The 21,709-nt window shown below is 36.4% G+C and overlaps 1 protein-coding gene across 3 annotated transcripts in view; it reads left to right on the forward strand.

Annotated features, from left to right (window-relative positions):
- Positions 1–209: 209 nt before the first annotated feature.
- Positions 210–21,709, forward strand: part of TANK (TRAF family member associated NFKB activator) — a 94,342-nt gene continuing 72,842 nt past the window's right edge. Inside the window, exon 1 of one of the 3 annotated variants that reach the window (XM_045479995.1) lies at positions 210–432. Coding sequence is in view for 1 of the 3 variants with exons in the window: in XM_045479993.1 (XP_045335949.1) it covers positions 15,950–15,957 (8 nt within the window). In the remaining 2 variants the exon portion in view is untranslated. Of the gene's footprint in view, positions 433–15,464; positions 15,594–15,628; positions 15,958–21,709 lie in introns of those variants that run through there. The other 2 variants (XM_045479994.1, XM_045479993.1) reach the window with 2 other exon arrangements.

Raw genomic sequence — 21,709 nt, forward strand, 5'->3', positions numbered from 1 at the left:
TTTGTTAAAATGCCCTAACTATTCAAGAAAAAGTATCTTTGATTCAGAAGGAAGTCAGGGCTATAGTCATGGGTGGTTTACAGAACATTTTCTGGTAGTCTTTACTTCATTTCAATATCTTGCCACGATTGGCTGTTGAGAGCTACAAATAAGGAAGTCTTCAATTTAGGGGATTTCTCAGTGGAAGTTCCCAGTTCAACACAAGGGAGAGCTCAGGACAGTTTGGGCGGCATTGCTAGAGTCTGCAGATAAAGTTTCCACACTCTGTAACTGCCTACGTCTTTCAAGAGCACTACTCTGTGAAGGAAGACTTCTAACTTGGAAAAGAGATAAGCCAAACTTGGGTTGTTCCTACCAATTCTCAACTAGCAAGGTGGACTGGATGTCTTAGACTGAAGCGTTGCAGATTTGTTCCGCTCTTGCTTCTGCAAAGTGAGTAATTTATGACATGATTCGATAATGCCTTGTATTCATTGTCATAACTGGAAATTTGGCCTTTAAAAAATAGGACCCCTAGCCGAGACCAAAGAAAATTTTTGAAAATACTGTGTTCTTTTTACATTCCTCTCAACTTTTAAGAGCAAATGTATGTCTCTACTTGAAATAATTTTTTTTTTTAAGTTTATATCTGGAATATAGACCTTCTCCAACGAGTGGTTTTTATAACATAATGTAAGACTTGAAAGATATGTATTTGGCATATGTTAAGGTATAATTAGCTTACTAGATTTAAAAGTAAAATAATACTGTATATATTTGTACTTCTGGGGAGCTAAATTCTTAAAGATCACTTCTGGCCTGATCCAGTGTGTCCATTCAAAAATTAACTCAAGTTTAGTATTTTTTCATCTCCTAAGAAACATATGCTAATGAATATTTTTTTACAGTAAAATATTAACCTTATAGACAACTTTGCATTTCCTATCTTAAAACATTTAAGAGTTCACCATTACGGTAATCCGGGCTTATTTGATTACCAATTGGCTGTTATATTCACTATCAAAAATGAATATTTAAGGATTGTGTACTATTTCTTTAAGTTTTTTCTTGAGGATAGTCCTAGGAAAAGTTGATAGTTCGGACACATTAAACATCAGAAATCATTATTAGCATCAATAGCTGCCATTTATTGAATTTCTGCTAGAGAAAAAGTTACAGGATCTTCCAGCTAGTAAGTGGCAGACCCAGGGCTCAAACCTGAGCCCTGAGGTTCAGGGCTGAACCTGACTGAGGTTCCTACAAGCAGCTAGTAGGGCCCTACGGCCAACATCCAGTTATTTCCTTAAACACTTGTGACAGCGAAAGACATGGCCAAGTGGAAATTTTTAAATACATTCGTTAAATTCTGCCAAGAAAAGACAGTTCTAGCTGGAATTTCATGGAACTTAGGCACTAATTGAAGGAAAAGATCATCCTTACAATACAGAACCTTCCTGTCTGCACACATTATTTTTCTTTCCGTATATTAATAAGGCCTTGGGAAACATATAGGTTCTTTGTTTATTATCAAATGTATTCCAATATATTTTATCTTTTTTGTGTGTAGAGTTAGGGATGCTATTGGAGAGGGATGTTCTTTCCGCTGTATTTTCTAACTAATTACTGCTATCATTTAGGAGAGTTCTTTATTTCGTATTTTTATCTTGTATCCAGCTATTATATTGTTCTTCTATTTGTTCTAAATTAGTTAGGTAATTCATATGTGATGCCTGTTTAGGAAAAATATAATTTTTTCTCCTCTTTTTTTTTTTTTTAACTTCTGTCCAAAACTTCTAGAACAGTGTTTAATAACAGAGGAGATAACAGCTAACCATGTCTTGTTCTGATCTCAGTGGGAATTTCCCTAGTGGTTAACATTAAGAATGACGATGGCTGTTGGTTTGAGATAAATACATTTATCATGAAAACCAAGTAACTACCAAATCTACTTCTCATTCTATTTTAGTAAAGGTGTATCAGTACTTCATGTTAAACAAATTCAATGTAATTTTGGTATTATTATAGACAACTCTATGGTTTGTCTACCTTAAAGTATATAGTGCTCAGCTGTTACACAATATGGTAATTGCATTATTTAAAATTTCTATGTTGTCAGAGGACTTGGGTGGCTCAGTCAGTCAAGCTTCTGATTCTTGATTTCAGCTCAGGTTGTGATCTCATGGTTCGTGAGTTCAAGCCCCACATCAGGCTCTGTGCTGACAGTGTGAATCCCTGCTTGAGATTCTCTCTCTCTCTCTCCCCCTCTCCCTGCCCCTCCCCTGCTTGCACTCTGTCTCTCAAAATGAATAAATAAACTTAAAAAAATATGTTATAAAAAATCATGCCTCCATCATAAAGGTAGATTTATAATATAAAGCATATTTAGTTATTGCTTTAGTTAAAATAATAAATTAGTTGATCAAAATGAACCAAACCAAACCTACACATTTCCTCATTTTCTCTTTATCCACATGCTTAGATGCCTCTCCTCTATTATTTTGGCTTCACAATTTAGTTCGCAGCTCAAATTAACAGAAAAGAATGAAAACAATGTAGCATAGCCAAGGAACCCTATCCAGGCAGAGTAACCAGATACTCAAACAAAGCAGCTGTTCCTACAGCTTTGTGCAAAAACGCTTTCTCCTTATTATGACTGTGCTAGTTGTAAGCCACAACTCTGTTATAACCAACAGTGGTGTGCAAAGTATGTGTCCAAATTAATTAATTTTATGACTGCTTTGGATTCTGTGTCTCCCTCTCTCTCTGTTTCTCCCCCACTTGTGCTCTGTCTCTGTTTCTCAAAATAAATAAATGTTAAAAAAATCAAATTAATTTTATGCCAATTTATATTAAGAAAATGTATGCCAAAAGAGAATTATCTGGGGGCGCCTGGGTGGCTCAGTTGGTTAAGTGTCTGCTTTGGCTTAGGTCACAATCTCGTGGTTCATGGGCTCGAGCCCCACATAGGGCTCTGTGCTAACAGCTCAGAGATTGGAGACTGCTTTGAATTCTGTGCCTCCCTCTCTCTGCCCTTCCCCAACTCGTGCTCTGTTTCTCTCTCTTAAAAAATAAGCATAAAAAAATTTTTAATAGAAATTAAAAAAAAAGAAATATCTGTAATTTACTGAGAACTTTTGCTTTCATTTTCACAAGTGAAATAAATCTGTATTTTTATTTTCTGATAAAAATACCAAAGTTTTCTATGTTCTAAAAAGGTTTAATGAGAGTTTTCTGTTCCTTGGAATATTTAAAGAGCAAATCTTCACACTGTTTATCTTTGGCACCCACTTTTGGATGTAGTTCTTTAAAAGCTTTCTGATATTTTCTATGGTTATTGATATTGTTGGATTTTATGCTGTTTTTTTCACGCAGTTTAGGTTGCTTATAAATGATCCTTGTCATCAAATTTTTCAAAGGTATTACCATACACAGTATTCTTGTACTTTTTTATAATCTCCATAATCATGTAGATAACACTTTTTCATTACCAATTTTGTTTATTTATGATTTCAAAGGTTTTTTTTTTTTAATGTTTATTTAAGAGAGAGAATACAGGGCACGAGTGGGAGAGGAACAGAGAGAGAGAGGGAGACAGAGGATCCAAAGCAGGCTCCGAGCTGACAGCAGAGAGCCTGATGCATGGCTCAAACTCGTAAACTGTGAGATCATTACTTAAGCCGAAGTCAGATGCTTAAATGATTGAGCCACCCAGGCCCCTCATTATTTTAAGTTTTCAAAATAAGTTTGCAGTTTTGTGTCCTCTTTGATCAAAGAATTATTTAGGACAACGAAGTCTTTTTTCAGTTAAGAGATTTTGTTTGTTTAGAACAGTTTTCGATTCAGAGAAATGTTGAGCAAACACAACAGTTTCCATACACCACCCCATCACCCGGTGTCCCCGATTATTAACATCTTACATTAGTATGGTACATTAAGGAACCAGTATTCGTACATGTTTCTTAACTCAATGCATAGTTTATTCAGATTTTCTTATTTTTTCCCTTTTTAAAAAATTGAGGTAAAAGCCACATAACATAAAATTAAACTTTTTACGAAGTGAAAAATTCAGTGGCATTGACTACATTCACAAGGTTGTGCAACCAACCACTTCTATCCAGTGTTAAAACATTTTTATTACCCCGAAAGAAAACTCTGTTGTCCATTAAGCAGTGCTCTGCTTTTCTTGCTCCTCTCAACCTCTGGCAATCCATGTTCTGTCTCTATGGATGGACCTGTTCTGGATATTTCGTGTGAGTGAAATCATGTAACATGTGACTTTTTCTGACTGGCTTCTTTCATTTAACATAATGTTTTCAAGATTCATCCATGCTGTAGCATGTGTCAGTACTTCATTCCTCTTATGGCCAAGCAATATTCTATCATATGTATATACCTCAATTTGTTTATCCATTCATGTATTGTTGAGTAGGATAGTAGGGCTACTTTCACTTTATGGCTATTGTAAATAGTGCTGCTATGACCATGCATTTACATGTATATGTTTGAGTACCTGTTTTCAATTCTTCCTGGGTATATACCAAGCAGTGAAATTGTGCGGTCATATGGTAATTCTCTTTAACTTTTTAAGGAGCAACCAAACTCACTTATTAGCTCTAGTAGCTTTCTTGTGGATTCCTCAGGATATTTTCTGTATATAAAATAATGCCATCTGTAAATATAAATATTTTTACTTCTTTCTAATTTACATGCCTTTTATTTCTTTTTCTCGTTTAATCCCTCTAGCTGAAACTTTCAGGACAATGTTGAATAGTAGTGGTGAAAGAAAACATCCTTGTCTTTTCCTGATCTCAGGGGGAAAACTTCTGGTCTTTCATCATTGAGTATGATGTTAGCTATGGGTTTTCATAAATTCTCTTTTTTGTGTTGTAGAAGTTCCCTTCTATTCCTAGTTTTCTAAGTCTTTTTTTTTTTTTATTCGTGAAAGGATGTTAGTTTTGTTAAATGCCTTTTCTGCATCAGTAGAGAGCATCATGTAGGGTGTTTTTCCTTTATTCAATAATGTAGTGTATTTCATTGATTTTTTTTTTCTTTTTTTTTTTTTTAATTTTTTTTTTTCAACGTTTATTCATCTTTTTGGGACAGAGAGAGACAGAGCATGAACGGGGGAGGGGCAGAGAGAGAGGGAGACACAGAATCGGAAACAGGCTCCAGGCTCTGAGCCATCAGCCCAGAGCCCGACGCGGGGCTCGAACTCACGGACCGCGAGATCGTGACCTGGCTGAAATCGGTCGCTCAACCGACTGCGCCACCCAGGCGCCCCGATTTTTTTTTTCTTTAACCATCTTTGCATTCCAGGGAAATATCACATTTTGTCATGATGCATAATCTATTTAATATGCTATAGAATTCAGTTTACTAGCATTTTGTGGAATCTTAAATCTTTATTCATAAATCATGTTGGTTTTTAGTTTTCTCTTTTTCTGGTGTTTTTGTCTGACTTTGATATCACAGTAATGCTGGCTTCATAAAATGAGTTGGGAAGCATTCCCTCCTCTTATATTTTTTTAAAGCATTTAAGAAGGATAGATGCTAATTCTTTTTAAAGTGTTTGATAGATTTCTCCAGTGAAGCCATCTGGTTCTGGACTTTTCTTTGTTGGGAAGTTTTTGATTACTGATTCAATCTCTTTGTTATAGGTCTGTTCAGGTTTTCTGTTTCTTGTAGATTTAGTTTTCATTGTTTGTGTGTTTCTAGGAATTTCTATATTTCAGCTAGATCATCTTATTTGTTAACAGATAGTTGTTTATAGTATTGTCTTATAATCCTTGTTATTTCTATTTGGTTGGTAACAACGTCTCCACTTTCATATCTGACTTTAGTTACTTATTATTCTCTGAAAAAGTTTTGTCAATTTTGCGGTCTTTTTATTCTCTGAAAAAGTTTTGTCAATTTTGCGGTCTTTTCAAAGAACTGACTTAGCCTTCATTGATTCTTTTGTTTTTCTATTCTCTATTTCATTTATCTCTGCTCTGATCTTTATTCTTTCCTCCCTTCTGCTAGCTTTGGGTTTAGTTTGCTTCTTTTTCTAGTTCCTTGAAGTGTGAAGTTAGGTTATTGATTACAGATCTTTCTTCTCTTCTATTGTAGATGTTTACTACTATTAATTTCTCTCTGAGCACTGCTTTCACTCATTCCATAAGTTTTGATATAGTACAATTTTGTTTTCATTAATCTCTAAGTAAATCTCATTTCCCTTGTGATTTCCTCTTTTGATTGGTTGTTTAAGAATGTGCTGCTTACTTTGCACATATTTGAATTTTCCAGTTTTCCTTCAGTTAATTGGCATCTAGCTTCATTTCATTCAGGTTAGAAAAGATACTTTGTATGGCTTCAATCTTTTTAAATATATTGAGGCTTTTGTGTGTGTGTGTGGCCTACCATTTGATTTATCCTGAAGAAGTTTCCATTGAGAGTAACGTGTCTTTTGCTGTTGTCGGGTGGAGTGATCTATATATGTCTGTTAAGTCTAGTTGATTAATACTATTATTCGAGTTCTCTCTTTTTTCATCTTCTGTTTTCTACCCATTATTGAAAGTGGTAAAGTAAAAAAAAGCGGTAAGTAGTAAAGTCTCCAACTGTTATTGAGTACTGTCTGTTTCTCCCTTCAATTCTATCAATATTTGCTTCATACATTTGGGGGATCTATTGTTTGGTGTGTATATGTGCATAATTGCTGTATCTTTTTGATTAATGGCCCTTTTGTCAGTGTATAGTGTCCTTCTTTGTCTCTTGTAACAGTTTTTGATTTGAAAGCTATTTTGTCTGATGTTAATATAACCACCCCCATCTTTCTTTTGGTTACTGTTTGCATGGAAAATCCTTTTTCCATTATTTTACTTTCAACTTATGTCTTTGGATCTAAAGTAAGTCTCTGGTAGGAACCATATCATTTGATCATGTTACATTATCCATTCTTCTAAGTTTTGCCTTTGGATTAGAAAGGTTAATTCATTCATATTTAAAGAAATCACTGATAAGGAAGAACTTATTTCTGCCATTTTGCTATTTGATTTCTGTATGCTTTATACCATTTTTCTGTTCCTCACTTCTTACATTAATGTCTTCTTTTGTGTTTAATTGGTTCTTGGATTTGTACCACCTTATTCCTTCTCATTTTATTTTATGTATTTTTTTCAATGTTGTCTTAGCGCTTACCATAAGGATTACAATTAGCAACTTAATTTGTAACTATCCAATTTGAATTAATACCAACTTAACTTCAATAATATACAAAACCTTTACTCCTATACAGCTTAGCTTCTCTCTTATGTTGTTGTAATAACAGATTTTTATCTTTATACACTATGTACACATTAATATAGATTTATGATTTTTAAAAGCATTCATCTTTTTTAAATCATGTAGGAAATAAAAAGAGGAGTTATAATCATGCTGGCTTTCATATTCACCAATGTAATTGCCTCTGTCAAAGTTTATTTTTTGTAATGCTTTGAATTATTGTCTAGTAGCCTTTTATCTGAGCCTTCAAGACTCCCTTTATCTACTAACACTGAACTCCTTCAGTCTACTAGCACTGAACTCCTTCAGCTTTTGATTATCTCAGAACATCTTAAATTTTCCTTCATTTTTGAAGAATAGTTTTTCTAGATAGAGAATTCTTGGTTGACATCTATTTTTTTTAGCACTTTAAATATGTCATCCCACTGCCTTCTGAATTCCATGATTTCAAAGTGAAATTGGCTGTTAATCTTACTGAGGCTCCCTTGTGCATAATGAGTCACTTCTGTCTTAACTATTTCAAGATTCTTTCATCTGTGGCTCTCAATGGTTTGCTTATAATATGCTTTGGTATAGATCTCTTTGAGTTTATCCTTCTGGAGTTCACTGAGTATAACATTCAGAGTTTGACAAGAGAGAAAGGGAGGCGAACCATTAGGAGGCTAGTATGATACATTAGAATTGATGGTGTCTTGAACAAAGAGTGGCAATAGAGACAGAAAATGGCTATGAAGACAGTGTTTAACAATGAGGACAGAAAGTTTATGCATGCAAGAAATGTTGCAGAGGAGTACTCATATGAGTTACCTTATTGGGGGACTGATTAAATGTCAGGAAGTAAGAGTTTTATATCTTTGTTATATGGGCAATGTTTGCTTTTCATTCTTCCTCTCTTAATGTGAAAAAATAACCATAAAAATTTGAATTCTACTTATAGCTACTTACCTTCACATTAAAAAAGAACCTAAAACAATATATGTTCAATTATTATTGTTAAAAGGACATCCTATTTATTATTTCTTATTCCTACATGTAGAAGATAAGAAAATTAGTAAATTAGAACATTTTACTTCCTGCCACTTCTCTTCCACCCACTTGAGTTTTTGTTTCTATAAACAAGAATTTTAGAATACATTCTTATTAAGCTATTTATTTATACTTGCACCTTATGTCTTCAAAGTTACTTTTAATAGCCTCATTATATTTGCTACAGATTTTTACTTAATCCAATAATTAAATCATTTCCAATATTTAGAAATATTTCTTTTATCTCAGAATTTTACCTTTCCTTCTTTTTAAAAGTTTGATTCCCTTCTTGACCAACACAAGTGTATCTTCAACTATTTCAGGAAATGGGTGGTATATTTGTGAGCCTTGAAGTATCAAAGAATATCTTTGTTTTCATTTCCTATGTGAATGACAACTTGGGTGGGTATAGACTTTAAAAGTTAAACCTTTCCCATGCAATTATAGATGTTATTCTGTTCAGCTTCTGAAGCTTAATGTTGAAGATAGTCTATTTTTTTCTATTTTTCTTTCTTTGCAAGTAATTTATTTTTTTTCTTCCTGTATTCTTGTTGAATTTTTGCCATACTTTAGATATAAGAAAACTTCCCTCATCTCTCAAGCCTGAACTCAAGCCTCTCCAGTGTGTTTTCAAAGTACCCTATACTTAACCTGTATTGTAGTATTGTAATACCACATTGTGGAGCAATTGCCTGCTTCTTCTATGTGTGTTACCCACAACAGACAGGAAGTTCTTTTAAAGTAGGACTGTGTCTTAGTCATCTTTGTAGCCCCAACTTTTAGCACATAGCAAGCACTCACAAAATATTTGCTGAATAAATAAATTGATAGATCATTTAATATCAAAATTTTATCAGGATATGTCCAAGTGTTTGGTCTCATTCCATTAATTATGTTTCAAAACTTAGAGTCCTTTTCATCTCCAATTGCTTTGGATACATCTTCTGATGTATCTATAGTTGGTATTTCTGTTCCATTTACTCTGATCTTTTCTCCAGGAAGAAGGTAGAGAACTATCTTTCCACTATTCCATTTCATGGTTTTCTTCTGTTTGACCTTTCCATTGACATTTGAGAGAGTTTTTCAAGCTTTTACTCTAATCATTGATTAATATTCTGTAGTATTGATTCCATCCTTGATTATGTTCAAATAATATCTGAATTTTGCCATTGCATGTTTCTATAATCTTAACTTATCCAACTTTGTTGTTATTTCTCCCTGCCTCTTAGCTAGGTCCTTCCTTTTCTTCGTCTAATATCCTGTCTAATATGACATCTCTTTTTTCATAGAAAATGCAAAGCAGATTTTTTCCATTCACTTATGCTTCTAGTAAACCATTTTCCAAAGTGTTCATTTTCTTTGCATTTTGAGAACTCTATTTTCTTCCTTTATACAGCATAATCTTTCAAAATGTATGCTTTGTCTTGTATTTTCTCATTCCCAGCATTCTATAGCCCTTACTAACCAGATGTATGGATTTTTCTTGGTTCTTCTCATTATCTGCTCGATTTCTATTAGTTCCTCAGCACATATATAGAGCTGAGAGACAAGTAGACATGCACAGGTCACAGCTACACTTTTGCCTGAAGCTGACATTTATCAATTTTGTCACTATAGGTATTTACCTGAGCCAAAATCCCTTACCCTTATTGCCTAGTTATTTCCCTATGAAGAGGAGAATTCTTGGTTAATCAGCAGCAATCATTGGTCTTTTCCTTGATAGGAACCATAGATTAAAAATCGAAGTCTCAGAGAGAGCCCAACACACAGCTCTGTCTGCTCATCCCTTTTCATTATTGGCTTCACATACCCTTAAATATGGAACATTTGTCCACTCTCATTGGGATCATGTTGGTATACTCCAAACCACAGCTCCAAAATGGACAACAGAGAGAAGTATTATTGGGTGATATTTGGGCAAAGAATTGTCAAATACTATGTGCAGGTCCCACATAGTAGTGGGGTTATTGCTTAATTGACTAGTAGGTGCCATGAGGCAGATAGTTTTATTACTATTCTTCAGGCCAATTATAACCATTACTATTCTTTATCTTCAAGAAACAAAGGTTATGTCCATTTCAATCCCACGGGTCTTGCAAATGATTGGAAATCCTGTCACATTTTGTTACTAGGATGCTTGTCAACAGGGTTACAGTTTCTCTTTTGACATCTTTTTCTGACTTAGAAAAAGGCACCCCTTTGGGGTATACTCAAGCCCAAGGGGGCAAGGTTTGGCAAGTGACCACCTCTGTCAGCTGGGTGCTCTGTACAGGGGAGAGCCTGCTCAGCCATCCATACATGCTGGATCTGGCCACCAGTTCTTCCTTTCAAAACTATTATGAGTTTTCATATTTCTCTAATTTTTCTTTAGTAATTTAATTTAGAGTCTAAGGCACAAACAGCTAGTCCAGATGTCATCCTAAATCAGAAGTCAACCAGATTCTATTAATAGTGATATTTCACATCAAAGATTTGGCTGAGATCATTGATGCATACCTGGCATTCCAAGTTGTAGTAGGTGTTTATACTGGCAGCTTTCCTTTTCCCTAGATTTATATTCAGAACTATCAATAAAATATTAAGCAGTTTGAAAATAGAACGTAAAATATATTCAATGAGTATGCAGTTCTCATTTTCCTTTTTTTAAATTTTATTTACTTATTTTTGATAGAGAGAGAGAGAGAGAGAGCAGGAGAGGGGCAGAGAGAGAGGGAGACAGAGGGCAGAGAGTGGGACTCAAACTCATGAACCATGACATCATGCCCTGAGCTGATATCAAGAGTCAGGTCCTTACCCTGCTGAGCCACCCAGGTGCCCCCCTTTTTTTCAGTTCTCATTTTCATCCCACTCCACCTCAAAGTCCTGCTTGCTAACCTAAGGTATATAAACATAATATGAATAAAGGAAAATTGTAGGGAAATTATGTCATCCTTTTAAAGGATTAATCCTCAAATAAATGTCTCAACCCAAGTCTTAACCTCAGTAAAACATACTGTATGTCAATTCTAAAAAATTAATCATCATTATAGAAAAAGGAAAATGTTTGAAACTGTTTTAGCATGAAATTCCTCTATCTATCCCAGCATACATGCATGTTTCACACACTGGAGAAATATGTAGCCATTTCTCTTTATGACTACAATATCATGGAATTGAAAAGAGAGGAAAAAGTATATTTAAGAAATGTGTATGTTTAATTTTTTCTTCCTTATTCAAATTTTTTAGCATCTCCACGTTCAAAATGCTTATGCATTCTAGGTGTATTATTACATTCCATCATTTCAATTAGAAGTCACCAAGCAGCTCTTTCAATTTACTAAAACTTCATTAAAATTAAAATTAAAATTAAAATTAAAATTAAAATTAAAAATTTCTGCTCTGCAAAAGATAATGTGAAGAGAATAAAAACACAAGCCACAGACTGGGAGAAAATGCTTGCAAAAGATACATCTGATAAAGGACTGTTAGACAAAATACACAAAGAACTCTAAGTTCAACAACAAGAAAACTAAAAACCCAAATTTTATATTATTTTATTTTATTTTATTTTTATTTTTTCAATATATGAAATTTATTGTGAAATTGGTTTCCATACAACACCCAGTGCTCATCCCAAAAGGTGCCCTCCTCAATACCCATCACCCACCCTCCCCTCCCTCCCACCCCCCATCAACCCTCAGTTTGTTCTCAGTTTTTAAGAGTCTCTTATGCTTTGGCTCTCTCCCACTCTAACCTCTTTTTTTTTTTCCTTCCCCTCCCCCATGGGTTTCTGTTAAGTTTCTCAGGATCCACATAAGAGTGAAAACATATGGTATCTGTCTTTCTCTGTATGGCTTATAAAAACCCAATTTTTAAATGGGTCAAAGACCCTAACAGATATCTCACCAGAGAAGATGGATGGCAAATAAGCATATGAAAAGATGCTCCACATCATATGTCATCAAGGAAGTGAAAATTAAAACACAGTGAGATATACTACATGCTTGTTAGAATGGCTGAAATCCAGAACACTGACAACATGAAATGCTGACAGGGATGTGGAGCAACAGGAACTCTCATTCATTGCTGGTGGGCATACATTGCTGGTGGTCCAGTCACTTTGGAACATAGTTTGATAGCTTCCAACAAAACTAAACATACTAAGGGTGCCTGGGTGGCTCAGTTGGTCAAGCGTCCTACTCTTGGTTTCAGCTGAGGTCATGATCTCATGGTTCTTGAGACCGAGCCACTGGTTGGGCTCTGTGCTGACAGCATGGAGCCTGCTTGGGATTCTCTCTCTCCCTCTCTCTCTGCCCCCCCCCATAAGTAAGTAAACATTTTTTAAAAACATACTAAAAATGTATATGATCCAGCAATTCCACTCCTTTGTATTAACCTAAAGGCGTTGAAAACTTATATCCACACAAAAACCTGCACACTTATGTTATACCAGCTTTATTTGTAATCACCAAAAATTGAAAGCAACCAAGATGTCCTTCAGTAGGTTATTGGATAAATAACCTGGCACGCCCAAGCAATGTAATACTATTCAGTGCTAAAAAGAAATAAACAGCCAATCCATGAAAAGACATGGAAGAAACTGAAATGTTTATTACTAAGTGAAAGGAGTCCATCTGAAAAGGCTACGTACGTACCTTTTTATTCCAACCATATGACATTGTAGAAAAGGCAAAACTATGGAGACAGTAAAAAGATTAGTGGTTGCCTGGGACTGGGGGTGGAATGGATGAATAGGTGGAGCACAGAGGATTTTTAGGGCAGTGAAACTACTCTACTATAGTATGATACTATAATGATGGATACATGTCATTATCTATCTGTCCAAACTCATAGAATGTACAACATGAAGACTGACCCCTAAAATAAACTATGGACTTTGGATGATAATATTACGTTGATGTAGACTCATTAGTTGTGACAAATGTACCACTTGGTGGGAGATGTTGATAATGGAAGAGGCTTATGCATATATTGTACTTTCCACTCAATTTTGCTATAAACCCAAAACTGCCATAAAAAATAAATTCTTTAAAAAAACAGTGTTTTACTGTCATGTTTAACTCAATTACTACTTACTACAGAAACTTTTCAACTGATCACAATGTTATATACAAGATGTTTCTGTTTGTTTAAATGTTTTTTGCAATATATTTTGGCTTTAACTTTTAAAAGTAAGCTCAATATTTAAAAATGCACGGCAACTTGGCAGGCTTTTAAACCCTCGGACTTGCAGGCTTAAGGAAAGTAATGCAAATAACCATGGCTCAGAAGTGTAAGAAGAAAGTGAGGCAACCAGAACCTGATCCTCCTGCTCTAACAAAGAAAAACTACAATCCCAGGGAGCAAGATGCTGAGTTCCCATGAGAAGATACCACCTTCTAAGTTATATGGGACCATGTGACCAGAAAAAAGGGAGCTCAAGAGTTCCAGGGCTGGGCTTGAATCTTCAGAATGAAGAAAGAATCACTGACTGAAGACCTGTTCAGGCATGGCTTGGCCAAGATCCCTAGGACAAGAAAGTTCTCAATTGCAGAAGATTTTGCCAAGTCTATGGATAGAGAACCTATGTTCTAGAGCAGGCTGTACCTGATAACAGCCTATAGTATTCACAGTCATTTTATTTATTTATTCGTTTTTAATTTGTATTTATTTATTTTGAGAGGGAGAGAAAGAGTGTCAGCAGGGGAGGGGGGGAGAGAGAGAGAGAGAGAGAGAGAGAGAATCTCAAGCAGGCTTGACATTGTCAGCACAGAGCCCAATGCAGGGCCCTATCCCACGACCCTGGGATCATGACCTGAGCTGAAATCTAGAGTAAGATGCTCATCCCACCGAGCCACTCCTGCTCATTTTAATCCTATCAAACTGTTACTTCAATGTCCTTAGTATGCTTGTGCTTGGTGATGAGGTCTTTTTCAAACAGCATCAACCCATGTAAGATATGTACAAAAGCAGTGAGAGTTCTAAAAATATTTTTAGGGGCACCTGGATGGGTCAGTCGATTACGCACCCAACTTTGGCTCAGGTCATGATCTTTCAGTACGTGGGTTCGAACCCTGTGTCGGGCTGTGTGCTGATAGGAGCCTGGAGCCTGCTTCAGATTCTGTTGTCTCCCTCTCTCTCTGCCCCTCCCCCGCTCATGCTCTGTCTCTCTCTCTCTCTCAAAAATAAATATTTATATAATAAAAATATTTTTTAAATTAAATAAATAAATAGGTAATTAATATGGAAGCTTCTGACAATGCTATATGCATTCAGTCAGATGCAATTATGCTCCAGTCAATGTGGAAAGTCCTAGACTTCAATGCTGTCAGGAAGCTTCCACATGTGCAGTAGTTTCATGCAAAGAATCCCAGGGAAAACCTTGATGGTGGCAAGAAGCCAGCCTGACATGAGGCTGTCAGGACAATATCCTTCATTTGCAGAACATTCTAAAATTTACCATGTGCTTTTGCTTACATTATTGGATTGACCATTCATCCAGCGAAGTAGGTTATCACTGTCTCCATTTGTCAGATAAGAAATTAAGGTTCATTAGGTTAAGCAACTTGCCTGAACCAGTAGGTATCAGAGCTAAAACTGGGAGTTCCAACATTTCTAGATGTAATGTCTAAAATTTCTATCTTGGAGAATATTCAGGCATGCCGAGGAAATGGAATAATGGGGAAGTCTTAATTCATGAGAATTTTCTATGAAGTTCTGCTTGTATTTACCAACTATTCAACTTTAGCAAGTATATTTAGTGAAAGGTGTTACAGTTGGGAAAAAGCCAAATGGGTGTGTGTGTGTGTGTGTGTGTGTGTGTGTGTGTAGTGCTTCTCAGTGTGGACCTTAACCACCTTAATCACATTCACATGAGGATTCGACAAAAATGCAGGTTCCAGGCTTACGCCCACAACCCAGTTCGCTCTGAACTCTAAGATCTCTAGGGGTGAATTGGTAAATCTACGTCTTTAACAAGTCTGTCAGATGATTCTTGTGTGTGCTAACCCACTTACAGGGTGATGTTAAACCTGGTTATTTTCTCTTTAGGAAAAATTCTAACCAAGGCCGGCAGGTGACCTTTAACCTTGACATTGATGGTTTTTGGCTGCCGTCCTTTTTCCTTTCCCCGGTGAGACGGGACGGGGCGGGGCTTGGACGGGCGGGGCTTGGACGGGCGGGGCGAGTGTGGGTGGGGCGAGAGGGGTCTGGTTCGGCCTGGCCGGGTGGAGGGTGAAGGGTTAAAAGCTCCGCGCGCAGGCGCTGCCGTCTGAACAGGAACGGAAAGCAACTTCCGGTCGATCCACTCGGCCGGGCGCCGCGGATCCCGGGCGCAGAATCCCTGAACTGTGAGTAAGAAACTTCGAGAGCGAGTTCGTCTTTCGGAACCCGTCGAACACAATGGCGGGGAACTTGTGTGTGTGAGCGAGGGCGGTGCGCTGGTAGTACTGGTGCCGCAGGGAAAGAAGCCGAAGAGCTGCGGAGACAACCAGCTCTCAAGAGTGGAGAGGGACGTTGTGCGAGAGAAACCACCCGGGTGTACGTCCCAGAGCGGACCCGGGAGGGGTTTTCCGGGCGCGCGACGTCAGCGCTGCAACGCTGTCCCCGCCGTGACGCTCCGTGGGGAGGGATCCTGCCCAGCTCCGCGTCCAGCGCTCGCGCCGTTTTGACCTTTCGCCGGGAGACAGGGGAGGCAGGGCTTGCGATGTCTGGGTGAGCAGTGGGTCCCGGCACGAGTGTTCCAGACTCCTTTCGGGGCAAGGGTTGTCTTCCGGAAGCTAGTATTATTGTGGTTATTCTTTCGAAAACTTTTAAATAGGTCTTTCTGTTCTTCCCAAGGTTGTTGCATAATTCCGCTCTCTGCTTTCCTGTGGGGTGTCATCATAGCCGTGTCAATGAGAAGTGGGGTAACTTCCCCGAGGGTGACGGAGAGAATGGGTGGGCGAGGCGGAAAAAGCAAAAGCATACCCTACCCGCAGTGGGAACCAGGCGTTACTTAGGGTCTCCACTCTCGTGTGAACAGAAACAACGAGTTACAGGTGTAAAAGCTGTGCTTGTCAAGCGAAGAACGTAGGGGGAAGATACTCAAACCAAGGAGTGGGTGTGTCCCTTGTTATACTGTAACAAGCAAAAGTAGAGCAGCCTTGCTATGTAAAGTGTCATTTATCTCACCGATGCTTTTGACAAGTTATCCTAAGGGAAAAAGGGTAGTAACAGAAGTGAAGTGATATGAAAATGTAGGAAAATAAAATGATTTTCCTGCTTACCATGGTTGGAATACACATTTCAAATGTAGCAGAGAAGCAAGTACTGTATTCTGTTGAAAAATTATTTTCTCATCATTTGGAAGGGGTGGAAAACCCCAAAATGATACAACCATGTATAAAGCCAACAATTTCTAAAGAAAATGAAACGTTCTCAGGCCTTTCTCCAGTCGTAGGTACTCCAAGACCGTCTACATCTCTCTTACATGCACAAAACATGTTATTTCGTTCTCTTGTGAAAGTGAGAAAACTATTCTGTTTTCTGAGTTTTCAGACCAAAAAATATATGGTGCAAGTCTTGCCATGCATAGCTCTATTTTATCTTAATGTCAGCATGGTATTTCTCTATCAGCATGTACCATAACATAGTTAACCATCTCTTAATGTGGCTTGTCCCTATATTTTTCCCATTATTATTCAAAATTATTTATCTGTATTTGATTAGAGTACAGATATATTTTTTTTCTTCTTTTTTTTTTTCAACGTTTATTTATTTTTGGGACAGAGAGAGACAGAGCATGAACAGGGGAGGGGCAGAGAGAGAGGGAGACACAGAATCGGAAACAGGCTCCAGGCTCTGAGCCATCAGCCCAGAGCCCGACGCGGGGCTCGAACTCACGGACCGCGAGATCGTGACCTGGCTGAAGTCGGACGCTTAACCGACTGCGCCACCCAGGCGCCCCAGAGTACAGATATATTAATCCTTAATGAAATATATGGCAGATATTTTCAAGAACTGTCAGTCTTTTGGTTTAAAATGCCCAGGTTTGTTTTTGTTTTTTATCACTTAAGGCAGTTCCTACTCAAAAATTATTAAAATATTTTCCTATATTGCCTGTTAATTATTTTATAGTTTTTTATGCTCTACTCTTTAAAACATCTGAAAATTATTTTTGTACATTATATAAGATAGGGATTTAGCCATTTTTTTCTGAACTCCTTTGTTAAAATCAATTCTTACTGACTAGAAATACTACCTTAGTATAATAAATTTACATGGGTCTTTTATTATTATTATTATTATTATTATTATTATTCTGTTGCTTTGTTCTATTTGTCTCTCCCTATACAAATACCAATCTCTTTGATTCTGGCATTTTTTAAGTAATTCCTACAGCAAGTCCTTCTTCATTTATCTTTTTCAAATTTTCTTGAATATTATTGCACTCATTTTGACATAAAATTTAAAGTAAACTGTTTATGTTTCATTAAAATAATCCTTTGGTCTGTTTTAGCTATTATATTCACTAATACTTTGTGGCTGGTATGTAGATGAGTGACTATACGTCTGGCCGATTTTCTAAATTTATTAGTTTTAATAAATTGTCCCCCTTGAATTTTCTAGGAAAACAATCATTTAAACATAGTCTTATCTTTCTTTATACTTTTTTTCTTTCTTGGTTTAATGAATTGCTAGTTTCTCCAGCCTAGTGATATGTAATCCAACCTAGTGATATGTAATAACAGTGATTCTGGCCATCCTTTTCTTATTTCTTAGTTTTTGGATACTTTTACCATGTCATCATTAAATATGGCATTTACTATTAATTTCCAATAAGTTCTGTTTATCAAGGAAGTGTCTTTAATATTTCTAGCTTACTAGGATTTTTCGAAAGAGTGGATTTTGGACCAAGGTGTGTGTGTGTGTGTGTGTGTGTGTGTGTGTGTGTGTGTGTGTGTTTACATTGGCTAGCATATTGCGAGCAATTTTGAATAATAGATGTTGAGTGTTCATTTGGTCTGTATATTTCTTGTTGTTAAGATGATGTCTTCTCATTACTACTTAACTAAACATTTTTATCAGGAGTGAAAGTTGAGTTTTGTCATATGGCTTTTAGGCATCTGTCGTGACCTATTGTGTGCTTTTCTTTGACCTATTAGGATGATGGGTTATTTTAGTTGATTTCCAGTTTGTGAACCAACCTTACAGTTGATCATGGTGTAATATTTAAGCATATAGGTTCCTTTTTGGTAACATTTTTACTTAAAATCAGTAATTGGGTGTCATCTATAGTCCTCTTCTTCTGTATTATCTTTGCTAGAGTTTGATATCAGGGTTATGATGGTTTCCTAAAAAGAACTGAGAAGAGTTCCTTCTTTCTCTGCTCTGAAGTAGTTTAAAGAGCGTAAGAGCGCTCTATTCTTTGAAGATCTGAAAGAATTAACTCATGAAACCATCTTGGCCTGAAAGTACTATTGTTCTTAAAATAGCAACATCCACAGAAAAAGGCTCAGAACTTAAAAAAGCTAACAATCAGAAACTCCTCAGAGTAAATCCAAATAAATGAAAGAGTCTAAAATACCCATATGTTGAGAACAAAGAAAAATTCTGTGTTTATCCTAGTCCTTTCTCTCCCCCACCTCTTTTTTTTTTTTTTTCATGGTCAGAGAAAATGCTATAGGTAGGCTGAGGCTGATAATAAAAGGTATTGCTGTCCTTTCCTCTATTCCAGTTATACTATAAAGAAAGTAAAGGGTGTTGCTTCTACATGGGCAAGTTCTTCTATGCCTTGAAGGAAACCAGGAGTGACACTCAACTGGGAAAGCATCAGTTTCACTTTGTTGTCATTAGCTTCCCAATTTTGTTGGGAAATTTCTTTCTTTAGAGGTAATAACCAAGCTTACATGCTACTGTAGCCAAATCCCATAAGAGGGTTTCAAAATGAGTTGGTGAAAAAAACATACAAGCTCAGCATGCCTGTACTTAGTTAATATGAAGTGAAAATTATTAACACAGTCCAGATATGTGTGTGACACGTGCACACACATAGAACAGGGATGGCTTTTAACAAGTACAAACCACCAAAGGCCACCTTTTTTCTAGACTAATAGTTTACTGTTTATATGTGGATAATAGTGTATTTTGTACTCTTTGGTAGAGTTATTACCTTTTTTTTTTTTTTTTAAATAAGCTTCACACCCAGTGCAGAATCCAACGCGAGGCTTGAACACTTGCCCCTACAATTAAGACCTGAGCTCAGATCAAGAGTCTGACACTCAACCGACTGAGCCACCAGGCGCCCCGAGTTATTACCTTTTATAAATGATTATTCCAGACACTTTTTGATCACTGTCAAGAATATGACCTTAGGCGGGTAATGTCATATAACAGTATACATCTGTAAACTGTGGAGGACTTTAAGACACTCATAAGTGCTGTTTACAGAGAGATGCAGTCATTATCTGAATGCTTGCATATTTGAGTATTTTAACTGACTTTGTATCAATCTAGAAAAAAATAATTATTGACATGATTTGGGAGTGTGCCTTATAACAACGAAAGACTTTGCATGCTTTTTAAAATTGTGCTCATTATCTAAAAGTAAATGGTAAATAAAAATAGATAGCCTGTGATATAAAACTTCACTATTCTATCTGTTCTGATGTGATGCATTAACTGATTAGCTGTTAACTACTGTTTGGTTTTTTGTTTTCTAACACCTTATAAACATCTGTATTACTATTTAATTTCACCTAGTTTGTGTTTCATTATATCAAGACAAGTTTGGGTTTCTGGTTCCTGTAGGATTTATGTTGTGGCTGCCATTCCCTTTTACTCGTGTCCCCACCCCCCACCCCCCACCCCCCAATCTTCTATGCTTGCTGCTGTGGTTTTCAGTCATGGGTAGAGGGAAAGAGGAGGCTATTATCTAGAATAGGTAACAAAAATCTCTTTATAGTCTGAGACCAAGATTCTAAGTCATCTTCAAAAAAGGCTAGCAGAGAATATAAAATGAACTGCCTTGTGGGTGGATGGCTAATTAGTGTACAGTCTTTTGAACTAGGTGCAATATTTGACACTGTTCAAAAACATTGAGAAGGACTGGAACTAGGTTCTTTGAAACTGAAAACAAGCCTTTGAGACCTGTGTAATACATATGTCATAGTTTTTCAATCCCCAGTCTATAAAAACATTTTTTTAATTATGATAAGATACATATTACATGAAATTACCATCATAACTATTTTTAAGTACAGTTTGGTAGGGTTTAATGCATTTGCATTGTTGTGCAACCAAGAAAAACATTTAAGGGACTTACTCTTTTAAGAAAAAGAGTCTGGGAAGTAAATAATGATAATCATTTATCTCACAAGGGAGATGTCCTGTATAGTAACTTGATAGTAACCTGAGTTTTCTTCCTTTTACGCAGGGATACTCTCTTTGATAGTAATTATCAATACTAAATTTTGAGAATAAACTGAGCAGTGGTAATCTGAAGTTGCTTTCACTTACTACCAACAGTTTTGCTTTGTAAAAAAAAAAAAAAGTGTTGAAAGTAGATTGTGAACGCAAGGTCTATCTTTTCAAGTCATTTCAGTAAGGCACTAACTGGGAATTGAGTGGACTAAGAAAAATAATGTAAGTTCCATTTTGATTGTTACTCAAGAAGTTGAAGTTATAAGAATCTTTGAAACATTTGCGTAGAATGAGTTATAGAAAATTATTCTCTGGAACAGCAGAACAAACACAACTAGGTAATTTGCTAGGGAGAGTGACTTGTTAAAAGGACAGAAACCAGGGACTCAGATCTGTTTAAGAAAATATTTCAAATTGCTTGAATAAAATCAACTATTGTGGGATATTTAAATGCATTTACTGTTCATGGCCATTTGTTATGTAGCATTTGCTATAATATAATTTCATGATTTCATATATTTGCTGTCTCTAAACTAGAAATGTCTTTCCATTGATATTGATGTTTCTTGGTTTTTTAGAATCCTTATCTCCTTTTTGATTAATGTTTAAATCTCACAGATCCTAGGACATTTCATATTTGCTCCTCTTTCCCACACAGTCTTCTTTCTCTTGTAGTTCCCCCATCCAAGAATATTCTGCAGAGCACTGCTTTATATGACTTAAGAAAACAGATTTTTAATATTAAACAGTCATTTTAAACTGCATAAACCTCACCCCCACCCACCATTTCCAGATTTTAACATGGCCCTAATGCAGGAGAGGATACCCCTTAGGAAGCTGAGCAAGCTAACTGAGCAGTGCCATGAATCTGTTCACATTGGGGTGGAATACCACATGTCATGTCCGGTTTTCTTTTGGTGTTACACTGATTGTACACTTCAACTCACAAAATTTGATAAACAGTCTGAGAGAAAGAAGTACTACTGGAGAAAAAAAGGAAGTAAAGCAAAGCTGAAATACACGGGTGTGGTCTTTGGCTGTGAAATCTTTCAACTCTTAAAAG

The sequence above is a fragment of the Leopardus geoffroyi genome, chromosome C1 (genome assembly GCF_018350155.1).
Source record: "Leopardus geoffroyi isolate Oge1 chromosome C1, O.geoffroyi_Oge1_pat1.0, whole genome shotgun sequence".
NCBI lineage: Eukaryota > Metazoa > Chordata > Mammalia > Carnivora > Felidae > Leopardus > Leopardus geoffroyi.